The sequence below is a fragment of the Neophocaena asiaeorientalis genome, unplaced genomic scaffold (genome assembly GCF_003031525.2).
Source record: "Neophocaena asiaeorientalis asiaeorientalis breed wild unplaced genomic scaffold, Neophocaena_asiaeorientalis_V1.1 scaffold130, whole genome shotgun sequence".
Lineage (NCBI taxonomy): Eukaryota > Metazoa > Chordata > Mammalia > Artiodactyla > Phocoenidae > Neophocaena > Neophocaena asiaeorientalis.
Window position 1 is genome coordinate 3,827,452 of NW_020173397.1, and position 22,155 is coordinate 3,849,606.

General features: G+C 38.3%; 1 protein-coding gene across 1 annotated transcript in view; it reads right to left on the minus strand.

Annotated features, from left to right (window-relative positions):
* CNTN4 (contactin 4) overlaps nucleotides 1-22,155 on the minus strand; it is a 482,944-nt gene that overhangs the window by 228,639 nt on the left and 232,150 nt on the right. The window contains exon 4 of the mRNA XM_024747094.1: nucleotides 8,584-8,679. Coding sequence (XP_024602862.1) covers nucleotides 8,584-8,679 — 96 coding nt within the window. The remainder of the gene's footprint in view (nucleotides 1-8,583; nucleotides 8,680-22,155) is intronic.

The following is a 22,155-nucleotide window of genomic DNA, read 5'->3' on the forward strand; positions in this document are numbered from 1 at the left end:
TCAGAGGATCAAGATCCCTGAGAGTGGTGAATATTCCACTTTTGAGACTTCAATTTCTGATCTCCCAACCTGAGTCTATTTCCAAATTTCCAGGACTCAAGCAGCATTTCCTCCTTCTATGTACTGCGCCATTATCCTGCTTAATTCAATGTAACATCATGATGTACTGACCTGACAAAACACCGATTTGTTGATGAAAATGTATCCAAAGGGCTGCTCATTTCTTTCTCACCTGAAAAGATGAGATTCCTATTTCCAGTGCGCATTAAAACAAGAACACTTGCCATATATCCTGCAGTGATTGTCCACTGGATTATTTATGAAATGCTCAGCCAGGTTTATGTTGTTGAAAGATCACTGTTGATCATGTGTTCCGCTCTGGCTGGTACATCCCTGGTAGCACTCTTAACTGGGTATGTAATGTGTTTTTCACATCTCCAGACTCTTCACCTCCCACCTAGCACCTGGGTTTCCACACAGCATCACCTCTCACTGCTTTCTGGGACAGGACAACTCCAAAAGGGAACTCTGCATGCAGCTGAACTTTGTTGAATGATCACAGTTTGTAGATCACTTTGCTTTTATGGATCAAATCTCACTTTCCAAATACCATTTCCTTTCGGTGCTAATGTGTTTGACCCTCATTCTGATGGATCAGTGGTCCTCCAGTTCTAAGGATCAAACCTGGAGATAATCACTTTGATTTTTTTTTTTTTAATGTTTGAAAAGAAAATAGAGACCTTCTCAACTTGAATTTAAATCTACAAATATAGTGCCTATTATTAAATTAAGTACAGAGTAGCTATCGGCAGAGAAGCTGGGTAATTAGGGCCATCATTAATTTACTAAAATCCGTGGTTTCAGCCAAATAAAGAACATGGAAACATCTGCATAAAAGCAAAGAAGGAAAAAAGAAGAGACAGAAGAAAATTATTGCAATGTATTTCTGATTTTTTTTCTAAACTAAATGATCCTCTTTAGGCTACTGAGCACTAAGAAATTTAATTAACTGCTATTAAGTAGCTAAGTGTATCTCTAAGTGCTACAGCCTGGGACTTGCTATAGATGCAAAAACAGCTTAAACATCTCTCTTACTAGAACTGAAAGCGGAATGAAGGTAGAAAGTGTACAACTACCACTCCTGGGGAACTTTTCTTTGAAAACAGACCAGCAATTCTCTACACAGGTTAAGAAACTGGGGGCTCAGAATTATTCTATGACCAGGGAATGCTTGCTGTCTATACAAACTCATTTCTTTTACTCATAAGTATATAGTTGTTGACATCTAGGCATTCAAAAGTAACGTCATGAAACCTTCAGATTGTTTTAAAGAACTGACAGGAAAATTCAAAGGCAAAAAGTATGTTGGTAGCATCACAGAACATGCTTAACCAATTCTGGAGATAACTGACATCAGAAATATTCATCCCAGTTCTTCTTGTCACATCTAGTGATGGAGAAGCTCACCATTCTTCTAGAAATGTGGAGACTGATTTCTCCCTTTTGCTTCCCTTGTTGATTCCTTCTTTGAGCTACGTCATCTCATGGCTGAGAGAAATGGAGCCTGTATCTGGTGTGGTAAGGACAAAAAAATCCTAGTGGCCTCTCCTCCCAAACATGAAACACTCCACCAGGCCATTTAGGTTAGACAGTTTTCTAACAAGTAGTCCCTGATCAATGTGGCTTTTTTTTTTTTTTTCCTCAGTTGGTGAAAAAAGGGAGGTTTAATGAATGGAGAAAAGCATCATCTTCCAAACTGTTTCCCATTACTCTATACTGATTAAATCACTCTTGTGCTATAACCTCCGCTGGTTGGCAAAGTGGGAAAAGAAAAAAGGGAGGAACTGGCTCAATAACTTTCAGATAAAAGAATCCAGGTTTGTATTTTTCAAAGGAACATGGTAGAGTCAAGGAGCATCAAACAGGATTGCTTTAAGAATATTTAAAACAAGATTAAAAAAAATACCTAGTACTATGGTGTTGATGAACCTATCACTAATTAAGTATTAACCTCTCCTCACTGAATTTCAATAGATGTGTATTCAAATGAATATATAATGTCTTGGGCTTAGAAGTGGAACTCAGAATGCATTTTCCATAGAAATAATACCATCCAAGTTGGTTTACCAGAGTTTGATCCGTAATATTCTTGAAGACTAGAGCAGTAGTATTATTTCAATGCTGCTCTAACCAGCATTTTAAACACTATTTCACGGGATCCCACATCCAGAAAACCTCTTCTCAATCACTGATCTCCAACAAGGTCACTCTTAACTTACTGAACACCTGTGGTTCTAAAATTTATTTGCAGGAGATAGGGCATCTCTCAGGTAAGTCACTTCTCAGGTGACATGAAATGGCCATCAAAGGGCAGCTATTTCAGTGCTGACCAAACATTAAGGACTCAAGATCCTAAGAACATAATTTATCACTTGTTATTTAAGTGTCTTAAAAATTGAGTCTAATTTTGGGCACCTTCCCTCACTCCACACACACACACACACACACACACACACACACAGAACGAGATGACTCAAGTGCAATGTCGGCGCTTCATCCTGATGTGCACGTTCAACCATGTCCCCACTATAACCAGAAGAGGAGATTGGTACCACACTTAGAAAGGGACTCTTCTTATAGCTTTTCATGACAATTAAGTGACTGTTAATCTTATAACCATCTAAAAATTTCAAATTTTGTTTTAAAATAGCCATACAAAATAAGCTGAAGATTATGTTCCCTAGTCTCTTAAAAAAAACTCCGCAATATTTTAAAGCCCTTAGTTCCTCCGAGGCCCACTTAATGCTTTGTTTCTTCTAAGGAAATGAATGGAGCCCAGGCACATACTATGCACGCTACTGTAACATGCAAACATAAAGAATTACGTGGGGCTTGGCCTCTGAGAAGATGATTGGCAGGGCTCATCTCAATTGTCATGCGGAGTCTTTAAGAGCAATTTTCAAATGTTAGGAGAATGGCTAAATCAGCATTTTAATAAAGCCACAATGCCAGAGCATGATGAGTTTATGTTAACAATAGATGCATATTCCAGATGAATCTCTTGGAAGATATATCTGAAAAATATTTGCCTGCTTAAAATTTGTTAAATGAATGGAACTCAAGAATCATAATATGTCTTCAAAGACAAGTGATTTTCTGATTTAATTTTAATTCCAGGCTTAGGCAAATGAAAAAATCAAACCAGGCCTAATTAATAAAATGAGGAATGTTTGGATGTTTGAATTTTGCAAACTGGTGCCACATTTATTATGTCTTTAATCCTTACAACACACTGGGGAGATTTAAAGGACAAAGATAAATTCCATTTGGCTGGCATAATGCTGTGTGAGGATTTGAGAGTTATGCTGGGAACCAAGATACGGAGAAGGAGAGCCTGAAATCTCGGTGAGAGAAAGTAGAGGAATAAGTTGGAAATGGAGGGACTGCTTCCTGAGGAAGGTGGTCAGTTGTCTAATCAACAGAGCGAGAAAATTAGAACCTAGCCAGGAAGATGTCAGTATCCAGAGGTGTCTGATATGGCAGGCGGGGCCTGGTAACTAGACTACCTGGAGGTTGCAATACTCAGAATCCAAAGGATAGTGTGTTATGGTTTGAGGTTTGGAGCTGGATTAGAATGGAATCTGCATGTACCTTTGGGTGAAACATGAAGGCAAAGAGCTAAACTGTCTGGACTGCAGTGGAATGGGTTGGTATTTGGAGCTAATATGGATGCCCCTGAAAATCTAAAGTTATATAAAATTGGTAAGCAGTTTGGGGCAGGCATGGGAATAAGGCATGCAGAGGGGAATTAGGCACTCCTGCCTTATTCATTATACATTCTTGACTAGCATGTAGATATCTTGAAGATTATTCTGGGCATAAAGGATGCTCATTTTAGCATAGCAAGATTACTTGTGGCCCAGTGACCTGTCAGCATAGTTTGGACTAATTAAGAAACTGGTGAGCCGGATTCTGAAGGTGACATCTTGATGCCGGAAGCTGAGTACGTGTGGGGAGATAGAAAAAGAATAGGGCTCAGAGGAGTTATATAATTGGCTCAAGTAAGTTAACAGCAGCACTAGGATTAGAATGTGGGTGTCCTAGTTCCATGCTTTTACCTCTGTCCTACAGCAAAGACAAATATCCAGCTGAAATAACCATGCTGTGGGAGGGCGTGATTGATTTTTTTAAGACTATAATATTCATGATACGTCTAGATCAAATCACATTTCTGGGCCCCTGGAGATGTTTGCAAATCGAAAGGTTTTTGCTGGGACAAGACCTACTTGATTTTGCAGGGCAGACACACAAGTTTTCCACCCTGGCTACATATTCGAATCACCTGGAGTGCTTTCAAAACTATGAATGATGTCAAAGGAACCAATCTCAAAAAAAAATTCAGACTGAATTGATATGGGATGGCACCCAAAGAACTAATGCATACAGAGTACAAAAAAGTAGTTGTACGGTTGTCTCCCGACTATAAAAAAAAAATGGGGCACATTCTACGCAAAGGTAACTCCTAGACCTGCCACTGATTAACGTGTGACCTCACTTAATCTCTTTGCTTTCACTTTCTTATCTATGAAACACATGTCCTTATTTCTTATAGGATTATTGTAAGGATCCAAAGATAATATAAGGTAAGCTAAAGATTATGAACACCATAAGGAACTCTACAGATGCCGTTATAAGGTCCCTGAGTCTGGTGCCGTGCGAATGGGATCTAAGTTTAACAGGGATGTGTTCAGCCTAAGAGCATCCAACGACGACAATTATAGCTAGTTTCTCTATAACTCATAACAACGAAAATAATCTCAGAATCACGTGGCTTCCTTTTTTTATACTGCAGGAAGGCATACTTTCTCTAACGACGACGTAGTAAGAGCTGTCCAAGTGTAAACCGCTACTTCTTCATGTGACTACCTGAGAAAAAGCCAGTCTTTTCTTAGTTGTTCACCTCTCTTAACAACAATGACAAAAATATAGGAAAGCCTGAAGTGATTATGTTTTATTTTAAATTCTTAAAAATACGAATTGGACATAAAAAACGGTTAACACTTCTGCTTGGGTTTGATGTGGAAATCAAAGTACTCCACCTCAGCAGGGTGAACCTGGGCTGGTTTTGTAGAAGGTGATCCAAGTGGGTGGATCTTCAATCTGGTGCTACCTCAATCTGTTCCAGCCACCTGGAACAACACTTTTGGGGACTCTGCCCTGGGTTTATGGAATCAGAATATCCGTGGGCGAAGGCCAGGCACCTGTGGCTCTAACATGCTGCCCTGGTGATGCTTCCGCTTCCTGCACACCTCCAGCCAGAGGTGCGGAGTGTGGGGGGAGCATAGGTGAAGCTCAGGGCTTTTCAAACTTTAATGTGCACATGAATCACTTGGAGATCCTGTTAAAATTTGAATTCTGATACAGTAGGCCCTGTGTGGCACCCAACACTCTGCCTTTTTAACAACCTTCCAGGTGAGGTAGATACTTCAGGTACAAGGACCACATTTTGAGCGGCAAGGATCTGGGTGACGTATAAAAGGAAGGTGGAAACAAAAACATCCTTTGGTGAACAGTTCATGAGGATTTCACTGGTGAATAAGCTGTCAGTTTTAGTAAGCTAGGAGGAAGAATCTCAAAGTACCTCACTTCTGTTCCTATTTAATGAGTGGTTGAAGATCACAAATTCCTGCTGCCAAATGACCCTGGAGTTGATGGAAAGCACAGTGAAAATTTTAGGTCTCAAAATACTCTGTTTCTAATCTAAAGAAGCATCATAGACAACCAGAGCCCCATCATCCATAGTGATTTCTATTTTTTGGTGTCTGTGTTAAAGATTTAATAGTACAATCTATGCGGCAACATCACATCTGAGTTTGTACCTATTAACCAAGAAATGACAAAGACGCTATGCACGGTGATTGGCAGAGCACTGGAAATACGTGCTGACGGAAATGCTTTCCAAAGTAGATTAATTGCTGCTCATTTCTATGTTATCCTAAGAAGGTCTGACACTGCACAGCTTTTGAAATAGGACATGCAGCATCCCTTACAATGGATTTCATGCCATTATCCAGTATCCCACTGATACAATAAAAGGCTGACTCATTTCCTTTCCTCTTCATGATCTGTTACAATAGAAACTGGGATACCATATGCTGGGTTTAAAACGCTCAGTATGTCCAGCGGCTCTTGGCGATGCTGCCAGCTTTAAGGTGATCACAGCCTGGAGAAGCAATGAGAGGATCACTGCTGGACAGTTGGCATTGGAGGGTTTTGAGTAACTGGGGAGATTTCATCAGATAATCATTGACTCCACTGCCCCAAACTGATGGATGTCTGTGATGCTCTCTTATAACCTTCAATACCCACCTTGTTTTCTCTCACATTTCCTTGCCTTGCCTGCCTGGCCTACAGTATTACTGAGCTCACGGTTTCTAACAGAGCCCATAATGAGAATATTTATTTCCTTGTCTTTCAACATCAAGACTGTCAGGAATGTCAGCACAAATCAAGGAACTGGATTTCAGAGCTGCTGACTGCTGCCGGCGGAGACAAGCAAATTTCAGTAGATGTCTACAGAAATTTTTAATATATTTCTGAGTGGGAAGGGGAAAGTACTCAGGTTCATTCATTGTGGAGCAGCACAACAGTGCTTCTTGTGCTTTGCGTTTCCCAAAGATATCACTGTACCAGGGATTAGTGGGGTATTTTTTTCTCAATATGCTGTAAGATTAATTTTCAGAGTTGCTGCCATGTTATGAAAGATCAATGCTGTGAAGGTAGCCTGCAGAAGAAATTAGCAAAATCTTCCTTTCTTATTTGATCAAATTTCATAATAAGAAGAGAACTGTTAATGTGAGTGAGCATCACTTTAACCTAAATAGATGTCCAGTTAATTGCTCTCCTCATATAAAGGACAGGACTTCAGGAATGCACATACAGTTTCTAAATATGTTTAGTTTTTATTCAGCAATTATTATGTGATGATAGAACTAAAAGGGATCTGAGAGATTTCTTTTAATCTCTTCGTTTAGAGATGAGTAGAGATAGAGAACGTGAACATCATAGCCCAATATCAAATAATGATTTGAAATAGAGCCAGGACCAGAATTCATGTCCTGGACTCCAAATTGAATGCTTCTGATACTAACTTGGCAAGAAAATTAAGTCCTAAAGAATAAACCCATTTCTCAGAAGACAAACTCCTGAAATGTAATCTGGATTCTCTGCCAGTCTCAAACACTAGAAACCCTAACAATTCCATACCCTCCATCCAGACTTGGAGGGGTGCCTGCCTCTTCCACCTGCTTATCTATTCACCATGCTTGAAATGCGAGCCACGTAGCTGTTTTACTAATTGTTATTTCCTGCTAAAAACGTTAGCTGGGGCATTAGGTGAGAAGGAAAAGTTAAAACTTCTGAAGACAGGACAAAAATAAAATGGTGTTTTCAAATTCTCAGTTTAAAATATCTTCTTTTTCCATCACATGTAAAGCCAAATGGAAAACTAAGGTAATAACAAGGAGAGCGGGTATCAAACTAAATTTTAGCCAGAGTGACCACAAATGGAGTTTATCAGTCTTGTCAGCACAAACTGTAGTGAAATCCTAATAAATATCACTAACTACTAAACCTCCAGACTCCTGAACTCTGTATGTGCAGTCAGAGTCACCTTCCAGTCATCATTAGTCCTTTCTGCAGACACTGCAACCTGCCTACACATCGTCTCTCCACATTCTCCCTTATTATCAAAATTATGATTTTTTAGGGCCATCGTGTATCTGTAGAAAATACTTGATTTTTGTGTCTCTTTTGCCACTGGAGTGATCAATGAAATGCACATAAAAGTCCTTGGGCAAAGCAAACCTTCCATAATACAAAAGCGACTCGAAATGAAGAGACTTCTGACATTTGCCCTGCCCTCTTCCCATTTCTACCTTTCTGCACTGGCGCCTTAGCCATGCCGCATGTTTAGGACTTCAGAGAAGGATCAAAAAAAGGACTTGGGTCCTGGAAGATGTCCCCCAAAAGTGGTGCCAGCTTTATACCACATACCTTTGGAAGTCTTATGTGTGAGAACAACACAAACCCAAGTCCACTGAAGCCAGTGTTAGCTGGGTTTTCAGGGACTTGCAATGAAATGCATTCCTAACTGATCTAGTCATTATAAGTCCTTACAAAGTCATCTTGGATTCTGTGGTCAAGGGACTTTGGTTCTGGGTCTGATCCCTTCCCAGACCAACAATGAGATGAAGTGAAGCAAGGCCATCTTTTAATACGATCAAGTCGGAAGAAGTGTTGGCGGTTTTACCTACGTGGCTTTACCAAGCAACAGGATTCTGATTTTGATTGACTCAGGTATCTTTCCCCTTGAGCCAGGTAGACAGCAGGGGGATGGAACATTTGCACAATCTGATATTTTCCTGTCCTAATTATGGGAGGCACTGACGATGCTTCCTCGACACAGAGGGACTTTGGGAATCTCTACAAATGACACTGTCCCCCTTTCTGATGCCAAGAGGGTGAACAATCAGCAAGAAAAATAGCAGCCTGTGACATGTGCACATTTCGGTGCAGAGTTACCTCCAGCATGGGCTGGTGGGCCGCACAGCAGTACCATCCCCTGACCTTGGCGGACAGACACGGTGCTTCTCGTTCTTGTTTTAAAGTTTTCAAGATCTGTTGGGAGACATAAAGGAAAAGGAGTTTAAAATTTAAAGTCCTAAGACATTCTGGAAGACTAATACTACTTCAAAAGAGGACAGTCTTCTGCTGAGAAACAGCCTTTACAGCACCTGGATCAGGGAAATTCAACTTTACCGTCTTCTTGCATGATATTGTCTCATCCTCTATGACTCTATATCTATACTGTAAGGTAGCCACTTGCCACATGTGCCTATTTAAGTTAAAAAACAGTTAAAATCAAATAAAATGTATGAATTCAGTTCTAGTCACACGAGCTGCATCTTAAGCGCTCAAGAGGCACACGTAGCAACTGGTTTCCATACTGGACAGCAGAGAGAGAGAGAACATTTACATCAGTGCAGAAAGTTTTATTGGGTAGCACATGTCTGGATGGAGTAAGTGACCTCCCCAACTCTATCTGTAACTGAATATCATTATCAGGATGTATATTCGTGTTTTTTGATAGTCAGCTGTTTACTTCACAAACCGTTCCATTATATGCAATTATGTTTGTTACTCTTATATGTACCTAGAATATGACTATCTCTGTCTACACACACACACACGTTACATACAATGTGTAAACAGACATACATACACAATTGTTTTATAAAGTTCCTGTGTATTTTTAAATACTTATAAGGTACTGTCCAAGGTTCTGTTTGGAAGAAAGTTCCCCTTTCTCAAGGAGGTCAAATCTGGTTAGAAAGATAAGACGTTACAAGCCCAAAGATCACAGTTGGAGTCAGTAAATACACAGTTGCCAATAACAATGAGTTAATATAAGAAATATGTCTAATAAAGTGACAGACATATTATTGTTCAAAAAGATTTTTCTTTCATCCTTCCAACTGCAAATCCTCTCAGCAATGATTGTTTTAAGTGCCATTTCATTTTTTGTTGTCTGAAACATTTGATGTAATAACCTGTTACCAGATTTGAGGATTATTCTAAGCCAAGTATGTTCTATAGGGTTGCAAGCCCTGTAGCTGTGCACATCAGAGTTCAGTAACATTTATTGACTATTTCCTCCATTTTGGCCATTTTGGTAAGTATTTTATGGTGATTATTTCAAGTGATCCTAACAACAATTATATGAGTTAAGTACCATTAATATCCTCATTTTACAGACTAGAAAAGAGTGGCACTATAACATTTGTTAAAGGGTACAACATCAGGGAGTAATGGAGCTAGGAAATAAACCTGGACAGCATTGCTACAGTTACAAAATGGAATGTTTCCACACTCAGGCTTGGTTTCAGGGAGTGTTCACAGGGTTAAAAATAATTTATACACCGAGCTGATCTCCCTGTGCTATGTGGCTGCTTCCCACTAGCTGTCTATTTTACATTTGGTAGTGTGCATAAGTTCGGTGCTTTGTGACCACCTAGAGGGGTGGGATAGGGAGGGTGGGAGGGAGATGCAAGAGGGAGGAGATATGGGGATATATGTATATGTAGAGCTGACTCACTTTATTATACAGCAGAAACTAACACACCATTGTAAAGCAATTATACTCCAATAAAGATGTTAAAGAAATAATCTATACACAAACATGTCTTCATTACCAGCTTCTTCTAGAATTAGGCAAATCTGAAGCTCATATATTATTGCTTTTATCAATTAAACATATACAAATTTGGCTGCCAGCTCGGGATACAGACATTATGAAAAGAAAGCTTCTGCCCTGTAGGGACTCAAGAGTTTGGTGGGCAGGACTGACAGGTAACACCTAATCATGGGAATCCAAAGACTGCTGAAGTTGAGGTGTGCAGAGCAACACCTTGAGGACCCGCACGTACTTAGTGCAAAACAAAACATGACTACAATTTAAGTTTTGATGTAATAAAATTCCTTTTATTACATTTCTGATGTAATAAAATTCCTTTTATTCCATGAGTACCAGGTGAGGCTAGGACATGATTTTTTCTTCTCTTTAAGGAAATGGTTTGAGAAGCCTTCAAAAATGATTAAACTAGAGATTTAAAAAACTTCATTATGGCATTAATACTGTAAACCATTATCCCTAAAAATGACACTGAATCATTCTGAATTGTCACTTCTGCATACAGGTTCTTAAAATAAGTCATCTAAGGTTTGGCACAGACATCTCATCCAATCTCCAGAGTTGCATGAAAAATTAAGAACTGATAGGTAATTGAGATCAAGTCTTATCCAGGCAAAATCCACCTTGATTCTGACTAGAGAAAGAGCATTAGGAAATGGGAAAGAAAATGAAAAATATATGCAATGATTTTTTTAACTTGTCCTTATTGAGTTTTAAAAACTGCATTCCTGTTTATTTCCCTATAGTTTATGAGTCCATGTAGTTCCACAGGATTTGGACAGTTAGAAAATTGCATGAATCTGGTATTTGAGATAATATTTCGATAAGATTCTTAGCAGTTAAGTGAAATAGATTCCAGATGGTAAACCCTACCTACATAGTGAATGGAAATATTGCATTTGGGCAGATCTGAGTTTGAAAATCATCTCTGCCATGTATTATGCAAGGTTTAATTTTCTCATAAATAACATGAGATGTAATTAAATGTAATTTATTTTGAAAAAATGATGGGAAAAGATTAAATGAGGTAATATTTAAAAAGCACAAAGCCTTTCCTGCTACAAGTTTGGTGCTTGTAATCCAGTGGCAAATCATACCCGTATTATTCCATTTAAGAAAGGGTTTTGAATAGCAAATGCACTCTAGAGAGAGGTGAAGAGGCTAGTCAAAGCCCACCATATTTATGCACATGTTTAAGAAAAGATTGCATGTCCATTATTGGTCTTTTCAGATGTAATTATCCATTCAGATCCTAACTGCTAGCAGCATGATAATTTTCCAAATTAAAGAACTATGTGTGTGTGAATGGGGATTTTTTTGAAACGTGGACATGGCCAGGCCTTTCCCAGAAATATTCTCAAATATATTATCTTATTTAGGGTCATTTAATCTCCAAAGACTTGGTACTAGGTAATAATCAGTAGCAAGAGGCATTCCAAGTTAGAATACGTTATAGATGTTATGTCATCATGACCGTAGCACTCATAGCAATAATTGGATCTACTTACAAAATGTATTGAGTTCATACCATGTGCTAACAAATTTTCACACAGATCTCATTTACTTCCATTATAGTTTTAATTCCCAATTTTCAGGTGATGTAACTGAATTTCAGAACCTTCTTCACACACTGAGAAAGTGGCCAGAAGAATACAAACTCATCTGCCTCTCTCCAAACCCACCACTATCAAGTACCAGAATCTATCATTTCCCCACTGACTTAGTGAAGCCAGTGAAAAAGGGCATTCAAACTAGTTACTTCACATCCTAGGGACCAAAAAAAAAAAGTTTGTTTGAATGAATTTTATGCTCTTCAGTGAATATGTAAGAAAGTCCACATTTCAATGCACAATGCGATGAGTCGGTACATTTGATTCCAAATTTTCTATTCCTTTGCTTTTCCTTGCGGGTGATCACTTGATGGGGGGATTTTAAACATCAGGTGCAAAGGATGGAGTGGAACAAGGAGAAAACAATCAGAAACCACTGTATTAAAAAGCAGGATTGCTGCATTGTTAGGGAGGTAGCTGAACCATGACGCTTGGGTAGCATTCCCTTTAGCTCCGTGCAGCTAGTTACTAAAGGTAGTTGGATAAATGATAGTTACTAAAGGTACCTGAATAAATGATGTACTCTTATGGCAAGGAATTAATATCCATGTACTGTAGTTTCTCAAAACATTTTTTGCGGCTTTTTGTATGGTTCATTGAAAAGTGACTTGTAGACTTTTTAAAAAAATGAGTGACCATACATTTTGGTGTTGACTTCATGTATCAGCATTTTATATAAATCTTTCCAGAAATCATGGGCTAAAAAATGCACAGTTTTGTGGCAGATGTGTTTTCCTGTCATGTTTTTCTGTGAAAACAACTGTCCTTTGTTCTTCTGTAGAATATAATATTAGCACTTTATTTTTACATGAGGTTTTAAAAAATACACTATTATAGTACTTGGAAAGTGTAGCTCATTGAGAGCTTAGAGGAAGTGCTTTAGCAGCTAAATTCCTTGAGAAGTAAAAGTGTACAAAGTTCTTAAAGTTGCAACATGAGATAAATAATAAAAGCCTTAATATATGAAAACATTTGGAATTCAGCCCACAGAGTAAATCAGAGAGTGAGGGGGAAAAATCCCCAGATATTTACTGTCTGGAAAGTTATTAAATGTTTAGAGCTGGGGATGAGGTAGTCTATAAAAAAGACCTGGATGGGTTGAAAGAAAACAAAATCGAGGGTCCAAGATCTTTTTTGAGAAGTAATAACAGTAAATAAGAAAGAGTAACTTTTTTGGCCATCATTAAGGGACTGCCCATCACACTTATGAACAGGAAGAGTTAAAGCCATCCACAGGGTGGAGCCAGCGCAGAAGAGCATAAGAAATTCAGCTTTAAAATGGCCAGGAAAGGTTAATGACATAGTAACATACATCATGCTTTGTCAAGAATCCGCAGAGGGGCAGGAGAAGAGGAAAGAGGAAAAACGATACAGTAAACCATGCAAGTAATGCACATATTTTTAACGCATGTATTATTTACTACAAGTTAAAAAAATACCTATTCCCTTTTTTCCTGACTTGGGTAGACCTGGATTCTATCAATTCTCACAGGGTGACTTTAGAACAAGAAATTGTCAGTGACAGTTGCCTTTGTTACTGCTTCCTTCAATTTTGAAAGAAGCAATCAATTAAAAAATCAATATCAGCTTGGAAAAATGGTCAAGTGATATATTTGTTATGAATATAATTTACATAATGATGACTGCACTATTTATTTTAAAAAGAGGTATTTGGGGGGCATAACTTTAAAAACCAGTTATCATGCAACATATCTAAAATTATGTCTTGACTCTGCCATTTGCTCCTTGAGTATGTACATATGTGGATTTGCATGGCTTCTTGGATTCTAGGGACTCAGAATGACAATAAGTCTAACTTTACAAAAACCTTATGAGTTGCAAAGTCACATTTTTGACATTCTTTCCACACAAGAAGGAAGAAACCATTAGGGAGACTGGCATGGCTGCCAGGTTTTTCCTGTGAGAGTGTATACAGCAAGAGGAAGAATTACTTAATGGTTTAGCACACTGGCTCTGGAGTCAGAAGGACCTGAGCACAAACTCGGTACTCTCACTCTTTAGCTGTATGATGTGGGTGAGTACTCTCCCTGAACTTCCGTTTCTTCATTTCTAATACCAGGAAAATAATTCCTATCTCATACGGCTCTTTAGAGATTAAGATCATGAATATAAAGCACTCAACACAATGACTGGCCCAAAGTCAGTAGTCTGTAGATGCTAGCACTATCATTATCATTTCTGAGCACCACAGGAAAGTCTACAGAAAGTAACTCACTGGGGCAAAGCTAGTGATTCCAAACTTCCACCAGATAAAGTAACAGTAGAGCAGTCAGGTCAATCCCACTGTGGCAAAATAAGCTGCTAAGACTTAAAACACCTCTTCTTTTGCTGGTCTTAACTGTGTTTTCAAGTCTAGACTGGTGCTAAAGTAAGCCAGATACCTTATCCTTTGCAGTGCATGGAGTGTACTCTTCAGGTGACTTAAAATTAAGAAACACTCCCATATACTGAATTCAGATAATTTTCCTTAAGAAATTCCTATGATGGTATATTCTGAGCAGGTATTACTTTTTAATGTTAAGGTGGGAAATATCATTTTCATAAAACAGTAAAAACTGATGTTTGTGTATCTTTATAAAGGATACAAAATGTTGTTATATTAACAGAGAAATAAAAGACGAAACATTATTTACTGATTATATAAATTTACTCGTTGCACTTAAGATTTGAGGAGTTTACACTGTATACCAGATGAAAATAGAATGAATGTAAATGGAACTGGAAAAATATATATATACATTATATGTTTGTCAGTATCTTGCTTTTCCTATGTCATTAATTTTTCCATTTGTTTAGCCAACCTTCAGCAAATAATTTTTGAGTTCCTCTTTTCCTCCAAGTATTGGTGTCAGCCATTTTATCTCTCCAACAACTAAGTAAAATAGAACAATCAAAAACCTATGGATATGCTCAAGATCTGACATTAAATATCGCAATTTATTGGCAGTTTAAAGTAAGGGATCAAAATCTGATTCTAGGTAGCGGTTTGACTTTGAAAAGAAAAGCCAATCTCTTTCCTGGAGACCTTTGTATAGATAACAAAGGACCTTATCAGTATTCCTAAATTAATGTACACACACTTTACAAATGACTCAGTTATAGAAATTGTTTATGACCTTCTTCTTTCATAGCCTAATGCTACTGCTATCGACATCCCTATGAAAATCCTTAGAGCACTTGTTTCAAAGTGAAAAAGGAAGAACTCATGGGAGCTCTCCCAGGTGCTGATTCTGACCCTCACAATGTTTTCCCTCTGTCTGAATTTTTCCTCAACCTATTTAGTCATATCAGATGAAAGTCTATAATTTAGGGATTACTTTGGAATTATAGAAATGCCATTTTAAACCCACATATGGCTGCAAATGCATTACCTTGCTATGAGTCACTTACAGTGAAGAATTAATTAATTCAAAGAGATTGTTTCCTCTTAAATAAATAAGAGCAGTATGGATTCTTTGAATGTGAGTTTTGATTAACCAAAAAAGAAACAAAGAAAATGTAATCTATGGAGTAATAAGGAAGGCAACGTAGGGCTGAGAAAGCTCAAGAAAGGAATAATAACTTAAAAATACTCTTAAATTTGATTTTCTTCACAGGTGTTTCTTACTGAAAGAGTTATGTACCAACAAAACTATCTATAAACAATACTAGTTTCTCACTCAAAATTCTTTACCTTATTTTTTTGTAGAAGAGCTGAAAAGGAAAAAGAAAAAATACATATAGGGTGAGAAAGGTGTGTGCCGATTGCCACAGACAAATTTGTCTGGGGCCAGCAATTCTGCATTTAGCAAGAGGTTACTCTCCTCTTTCTCTTCCTGCACCACATTTCTACATCACTTTTTCTTTCCAGTAACAAAACCTAGGCAAGACCTGAAAAGAGCATAATGAATGCTACCTGTTAAGGAGGCTTCTGTGGGCTGATTTTGAAATATAATCACTTTTGTAAATATTAACTCTTTGGGAGAAATGTAAGGCCAGTTTCAACTAACTTATGTAAAGAACACAATTTCTCACTTTCCATGCATTCATTCATTATATCCTCACAACCACTCTATGATGTATTATTACTGATTCCACTTTATAGAAATTTAAAAAATCCATATCCGAGATCACAGTCCTAGTATAAGGAAGAGTGTGGATTAGACCCCAGCTCTTCTTTGACCCACAAGTCCATGTATTTAGCCTCTATTCTATACTGAATTAGATACCAGGAATGAAACAACACATGTTGATATTCTGGTTGACTATTTGAGACTCATAATTTTTTTACCCTTCTGCTATTATTTTCTTGACTTTACAAGAAAATAAAGGCTGCTTCGCTGCCCTTTTCCCTGTAAGTGTACGACTTTCCTGATCGCTATTTTTATCTCTGATTTCAGATTTTTTCTTTCCTCGTTGCTTTGACATACTCTATTTTACCTAGACCTTCATGTTATTTAAGAAGCCAAAGAACAACCCAGTTTCAGATGTTTGAGTTTCCCTGCGTGTTCCATAAAAGTGCGCACCTACCAGACTCATGAGGTTACTGTGATTAGTACAATCTGGCATCATAAATACTGTTGTTCTCCTTTGGAGACAGGTGCCCTAAAACACAAGCTATTATTACCAGCAATTTTCTCTACAGGAGCACATCTCCTTTTGCATATCATCCTGACTCAGGAGTGTTAATGGTTAGGCATCTGCATTCTCTATCTTTGGTTTCATACTTACATAACACAAAGAGAAACAAAAGTTTCAGAAAACCATTTGGCCTAGAAAATTTTAGAACAAAATATGGACTCTTTGCTGAGCTTTACAATAGCCCTTAGGGATCTGATCCTTACCCAGGTCCCCAGTCTCATCGCCTGTTAGGTTCCCCCTTACTTATTTATACTGTACAACCATGTTTTGCTTTCTGTTCTTCAAACACCTTAAGGCTAATCCTGTTTCAGGACCTTTGAACTTGCTGTTCTCTTTGCTTGGAATGCTCTTTACCCATCTTTTAGCTTATCATGCTCATTCCTCGGGATTCAATTCAAATGTCACCTCCTCAGAGTAGCCTTCGCTGAGTTTTTAATCTGAAGTAGCCCACCATGCAGCTCCGGTTACTCTCTACCACATCACCTCTTTATTATGTCTTTCATAGAGATCATCACCAACATCTGCGATTACTTTGTTCATTTATATGATATTTGGTTTACTGTTCCTTCCCCCCCGCCCCACCCCAAAATGAAGGCTCAATAGAGGCAGGAATCTTTTCAGTCTTTATCAGGCTATATATATAGCACAGTGCCCAAAACACGTCTAACACATATAATGTGCTTAGTTACTATTTGCTGAGCACTATTCCCTTTCCTGCTTCACACACTGAGGTGGTGGTCAGGAGACTTGCTGGAGCAGGGTGAACCTTCTTGTAATATTTGTCCATATGACACACTGTCTTCCAGCATCTTGGCTACGATGGACCTTTGTGTGCTCAATGACCAGGGATGCTCTAAAAGATAACTTTAAGAAAAGGTCTTTAATCAACTGCACCGAACCACCTACGATGCCTTAAAATGAAATTTAAAATGAAAGCTTAGAGGCACACTAAGATTGGAATGCAAGCAGCATATGAGACAAACGCATTGCTTGGCAAAAGAAACACTCTCTCACCCACTGACACCTGCCCCAGGGAACACTTGAGATGAAGAAAACATGAAAGGACAACATGCAAATTGCACAGGCTTGTTGCTCTTTGTAATCAGGGTTGTTATCAGCTAGTCAGGGAAATATCCTACAATTATCTGTTCTTCACCTAGTGTAAGAGTTGTACAACTTGATAGACTTATGGTCATTACAGTTTTGATGGAAAGAAATGTGAATCTTCATTTTGAACTTTTACTTCATAGGCTTTCTTTTCTCCCCTCTGAAAATTAAAATTAGAAAGTTGTAATTCACTGCCCAAGTCTTCCTAAGAAACGGGCAACCCTAGTGGGCAAGTCAGATATATTCAAGTAACATTAGAATAAATATTCTCTGAAGAAATGCTGAAAAGGCACTACATCAAGAGGACATTGTAAAGCTGCTAATCTACAGGAAAAAACTTTGGGGATGTATTACTGGATGGAGATATATGGGCCACAGATCATGATAAAAACCCAGAGACCACAACTCTACCAGCCAAATGATTGGTCATGAAAAACCTTGCTTTAAAGTGAAGGGAAATTGCTTCATATCTGACTTTTTCAGTTCATTTCTTTTCTTTTGTTAAGCTTTCAGGGGTACAAGCCTGAGTAATGAGATGGCTACCGAATTTGCCTAACACTTAATGGCAGTGGATACAATCTCTGAAGGAAGAGGGGCAATTTCTCACTCCTTGATCATAAATAAAATTAGGTAGATGTTCGTATAGTTAAACTGGCTCTTAATTCTATCCATAAAAGTAGGCATTTTCCCCAAGCAGCTTGGGAGGAAATTACTCTGATGGTTAACTTTAAAGGGAGAGGCAAACTTTACTAGTATTTCCTGACACCAATGCTCTGCAGAAGTTTTGCTTTAAAAGCGAGTAGAAGACTCCTCACTCTGTACTCAGTTGTGGATTTCTGAACTAATAAAATAGGGATTGATGACTCATAACGAAAAATGCCAGTCATGCTTAAATTCATTGCTCCTCAGAAATTGGACATGTTCTGCCATACAGCTATTTGGGGGAAATCAAAGCTTTTGGAAGTAACAGGTTTGTTTAACCACTGGCTCATAGAGGGCTATTTCTTTTCTCTTTTCCTTCCCCTTCTCTGAGTATAAAACATTTCTTGGGACACTGGATGCTGAATTAGCTGTACACTGGTTAAAATTTTTTAAGGGCATAAAAAATGCTGTATATGGATGAAATTCCCAGATGAAGAGCAGCTGTTATTTATGTTGAATTTAAGTTGCTTCGGCAACTCCAACCATATATTTTTATCTCATTTAATTACAGTTTTGAAAATAAAACCATCATCAAATATACATGCAAGCCATGTGTTTATTCATCATCTATTTAGACTTTGCTATGGGGGTTGTTTCACCGTTCCCTTCACAGAGAGAAATCAGAGATAACGCTGCACTGTGGTAAAACTGCCAGTTTTTGGAAATGTCATCACTCAAGCACCTTGCTTTTAAATACACCCTGAGAATCAATACAGATTCGTTCAATACCTACGATAGGCCTCCAATGGGCATCTATCATATGCCAGCCACTGTTTTAGGCACTGGGGTTACATCATTGAAAAATAAAACAAAACAGATCTCTCCCCTTAAAGAAGGTTAAGTGGGTGAAAGGACCATAAACAAAATAAATAAATCATGCATAGCATCTTTGAGGATGATAAGTGCTATAAAAAATAAGTTAGGGAAACAGGATTGGGAACTGGCATAAAAACTATAAAAGAGGAAGATAATATAAAAGTAGGATCTTGCTACTTTCCATCCCACTTCCAAATGTGGAGAAATAAATCACTCTCCCTCTGCTGACTCAGCTCCTGGTCCCCACGGAGGCTGCAGAGAAGGGCAAAAAGTAGTGTCAAGCGACACAGCCGTCCTGATTTAGTCTTGTACTTTCTTATTTATAACTGAAGTTGAAGTCTCCTTAGTTCAGGTAACACCTGAGGAAACTAACAAATAAGTATTTTCATCTTCCATCTAAAAGTTTCAAAGAGTGCTAACTTCTTGGTAACTGAGGAAGTGGGAGAAACAACTGAGCAGGCATACTAAAATATACACTGATTTCCTAAGGGAAGACAATTACCAAATCAGTATTGTGATAACTTATGCTCTGCTTTAGATACAGTTACTGTTTTCTGCCTCAGAAATCCTACAAAGCTAGAGAATTTCAGAGGTGGGAAGATCTTACTGTCTGTCTTAGTCTGTTCGGGCTGCTGTAACACATATGCCATAGATGGGGTGTCTTATACAACAGAGAGGTATTTCTCACAGTTCTTAAGACTGAGAAGTCCAAGATGAAGGTGCTGGAAGACCTTGTGTCTAGTGAGGAATTGCTTATAGGTTTGCAGACGGCCGTCTTTTCACCGTGTCCTCACATGGTAGAAAGCGAAGAGAGAGGAAACTCTTCGTGTCTCTTCTCATAAGAGAACTGACCCATTCAAGAGGGCTCCACCCTCATGACCTAATTACCTCCCAAAGGCTCCACCTCTTTATAAAAGCACTTTGCCAGGGGGTGACGGTTAGAATTTCAACATATGAATTTTGGGGGAGACGCAAACATTCAGTCCATAATAGCATCCTTTCTTCATTCTGAACTCCCTCCCTTGCCCCCCTCCCTTCTTTCCTTCTCTCCATCAATATAATTTATGGTACCATGTGTGGTGGATGCTGTGGAGAATATTATGGTCAGTTGAACATGATGCCTGACCTCAAGCGGTTTCCAATTTCGATTAGATAGGCACATAAAGAACTCTACTGCAAGGTACAAAGGAAGTAGTCAAGGCTGTAGAGCTATAGAGAGAAAGCGCTATGGGAGTTGATAAGAAGTACTTTTTGCTGGGTTGATTCATCCAGTCAGCATTTCAGCTGCACAAATGATGGACCCAAGTATATGGATCTTGGATCTGGGTTTTAATTTAAGTCAGTACCCAGGACCTGTTTCCCCTCCATCTCTATCTCAGCCCTGCTCACTCTCCCCACTTTCTCTCCTACAGGTCAAAGCGCACAGACAGCACAGGGCACTGCCTCACTCCTACTCAAGGTGTGACTGGATTCTTATGAGAACCACAGCATCAAGTATGTCCAGGTCAGTTGCTCAAACCCATCAAACCTAGACTCTGTCAACCATTGAGACTACTGGTTTTCACAGGAGACAAGCTCATATGCAGCTCTAGTTGTATCTTCAGAGCACTGACGTGCCATCTTTCCATCTTCACAACATCACTCCTGAGGTCACTTTCCAGCTCAACATCTCTGCCTCACAACTTTAAGGCTAGAGTTTTGAGAATATTTCAACATAATCCCCACTGTCACAAGACACTCTACAGCAACTTTACAACCTCACTGTGGCACTTGGATTTCCACAGACTTCTTTAAACATTGTAGACGAAGCCTACATCTGTGTATAAGGATGCTACACAGCACAGCAAGTGACAGACCCATTTTTAAATGTTTGTATGTGTGTAGTTGGGTGATCTAGTGAAGGTATTACAGATCACTGCTGAGGCATCCTGGGACTTAAGTGATGATGCAATGCTCACAACCTTCTTGCTCAGTTGGAAGTTTGGTACTAATTCAGAGGTGGCTCTGGGTTGCAGTAATAATAATAGTAATGACAGCTAAGATTTATTGAGTGCTTACTATGTACCAGGTACTATTTTAAGCACTTTTCAGGTATTAACTCATTTAATCTTCTCAACAATACCATGAAATAGGTACTATTTATTCCCTTTTATCTATGAGGAAATGGAGGCAAAGAAAGTGAAATCATTTGTTCAGGTTCACACTGATAGTAAATAATAATGCCAGCATTCTAACCCAGGCTTGTCTGATTCCAGATAATCCGATGTTTTTCTTTATTTTGAATTTTTGTCAATCTGGTATATAAATGGCAGTCCATGATTTCTAATTTGCATTTCTTCAGTTACTAATAAAGCTGTCTTTTTTTTCATGTTTATGGGCCACCCACATTATATCATTCTTAAAATGCCACTTCATGTCTTTTACCTAGTCATCTAGTGGACTTGCATTTATTCTTACTAATTCATTGATGTTCTTTACATATTTGGGATCTTCTGTCAGTTATATTTTTATAATTATCTTCTCCTCGTATATGACTTTCTTCCCCACTCTCTTTCTAGTATTTTTTGATGAATGGAAGTCTTCTGAGTGTATCAATCTTTGCTTTAAGGCTAACATTCTTAGTTTCTTACCTAAGAATCTCTTCCTTATCCCAAAGTCATAAGGATATTCTCTGCTATTTTGTTTTCTAAAAAGATTAAAGTTTTGTTATTCTCATTTAAGTTCTTGTACTCAATCACAGCACAACACTATCAGGTATCAACAGGCAGTTCTCAGCACTGATGGAATTATGTCCTATAAAATTGCTGCAAACACTTATTTAGTGAATACTGTACTGTTGTTCTGAAGGGAATTACAGGGTTAGGTTTCTGTGAGTCTCTGCTCATAACATTTTCCTCCACCGATCAACACATAACCTTGTATTATGTGTGTTTATATTTAAATACACCTTTTAAATATATAATGTTGATTCACTAACATTAACTCAATGCCAACAGCACTGTAACTTATGCCTGAATAAAGCTTACC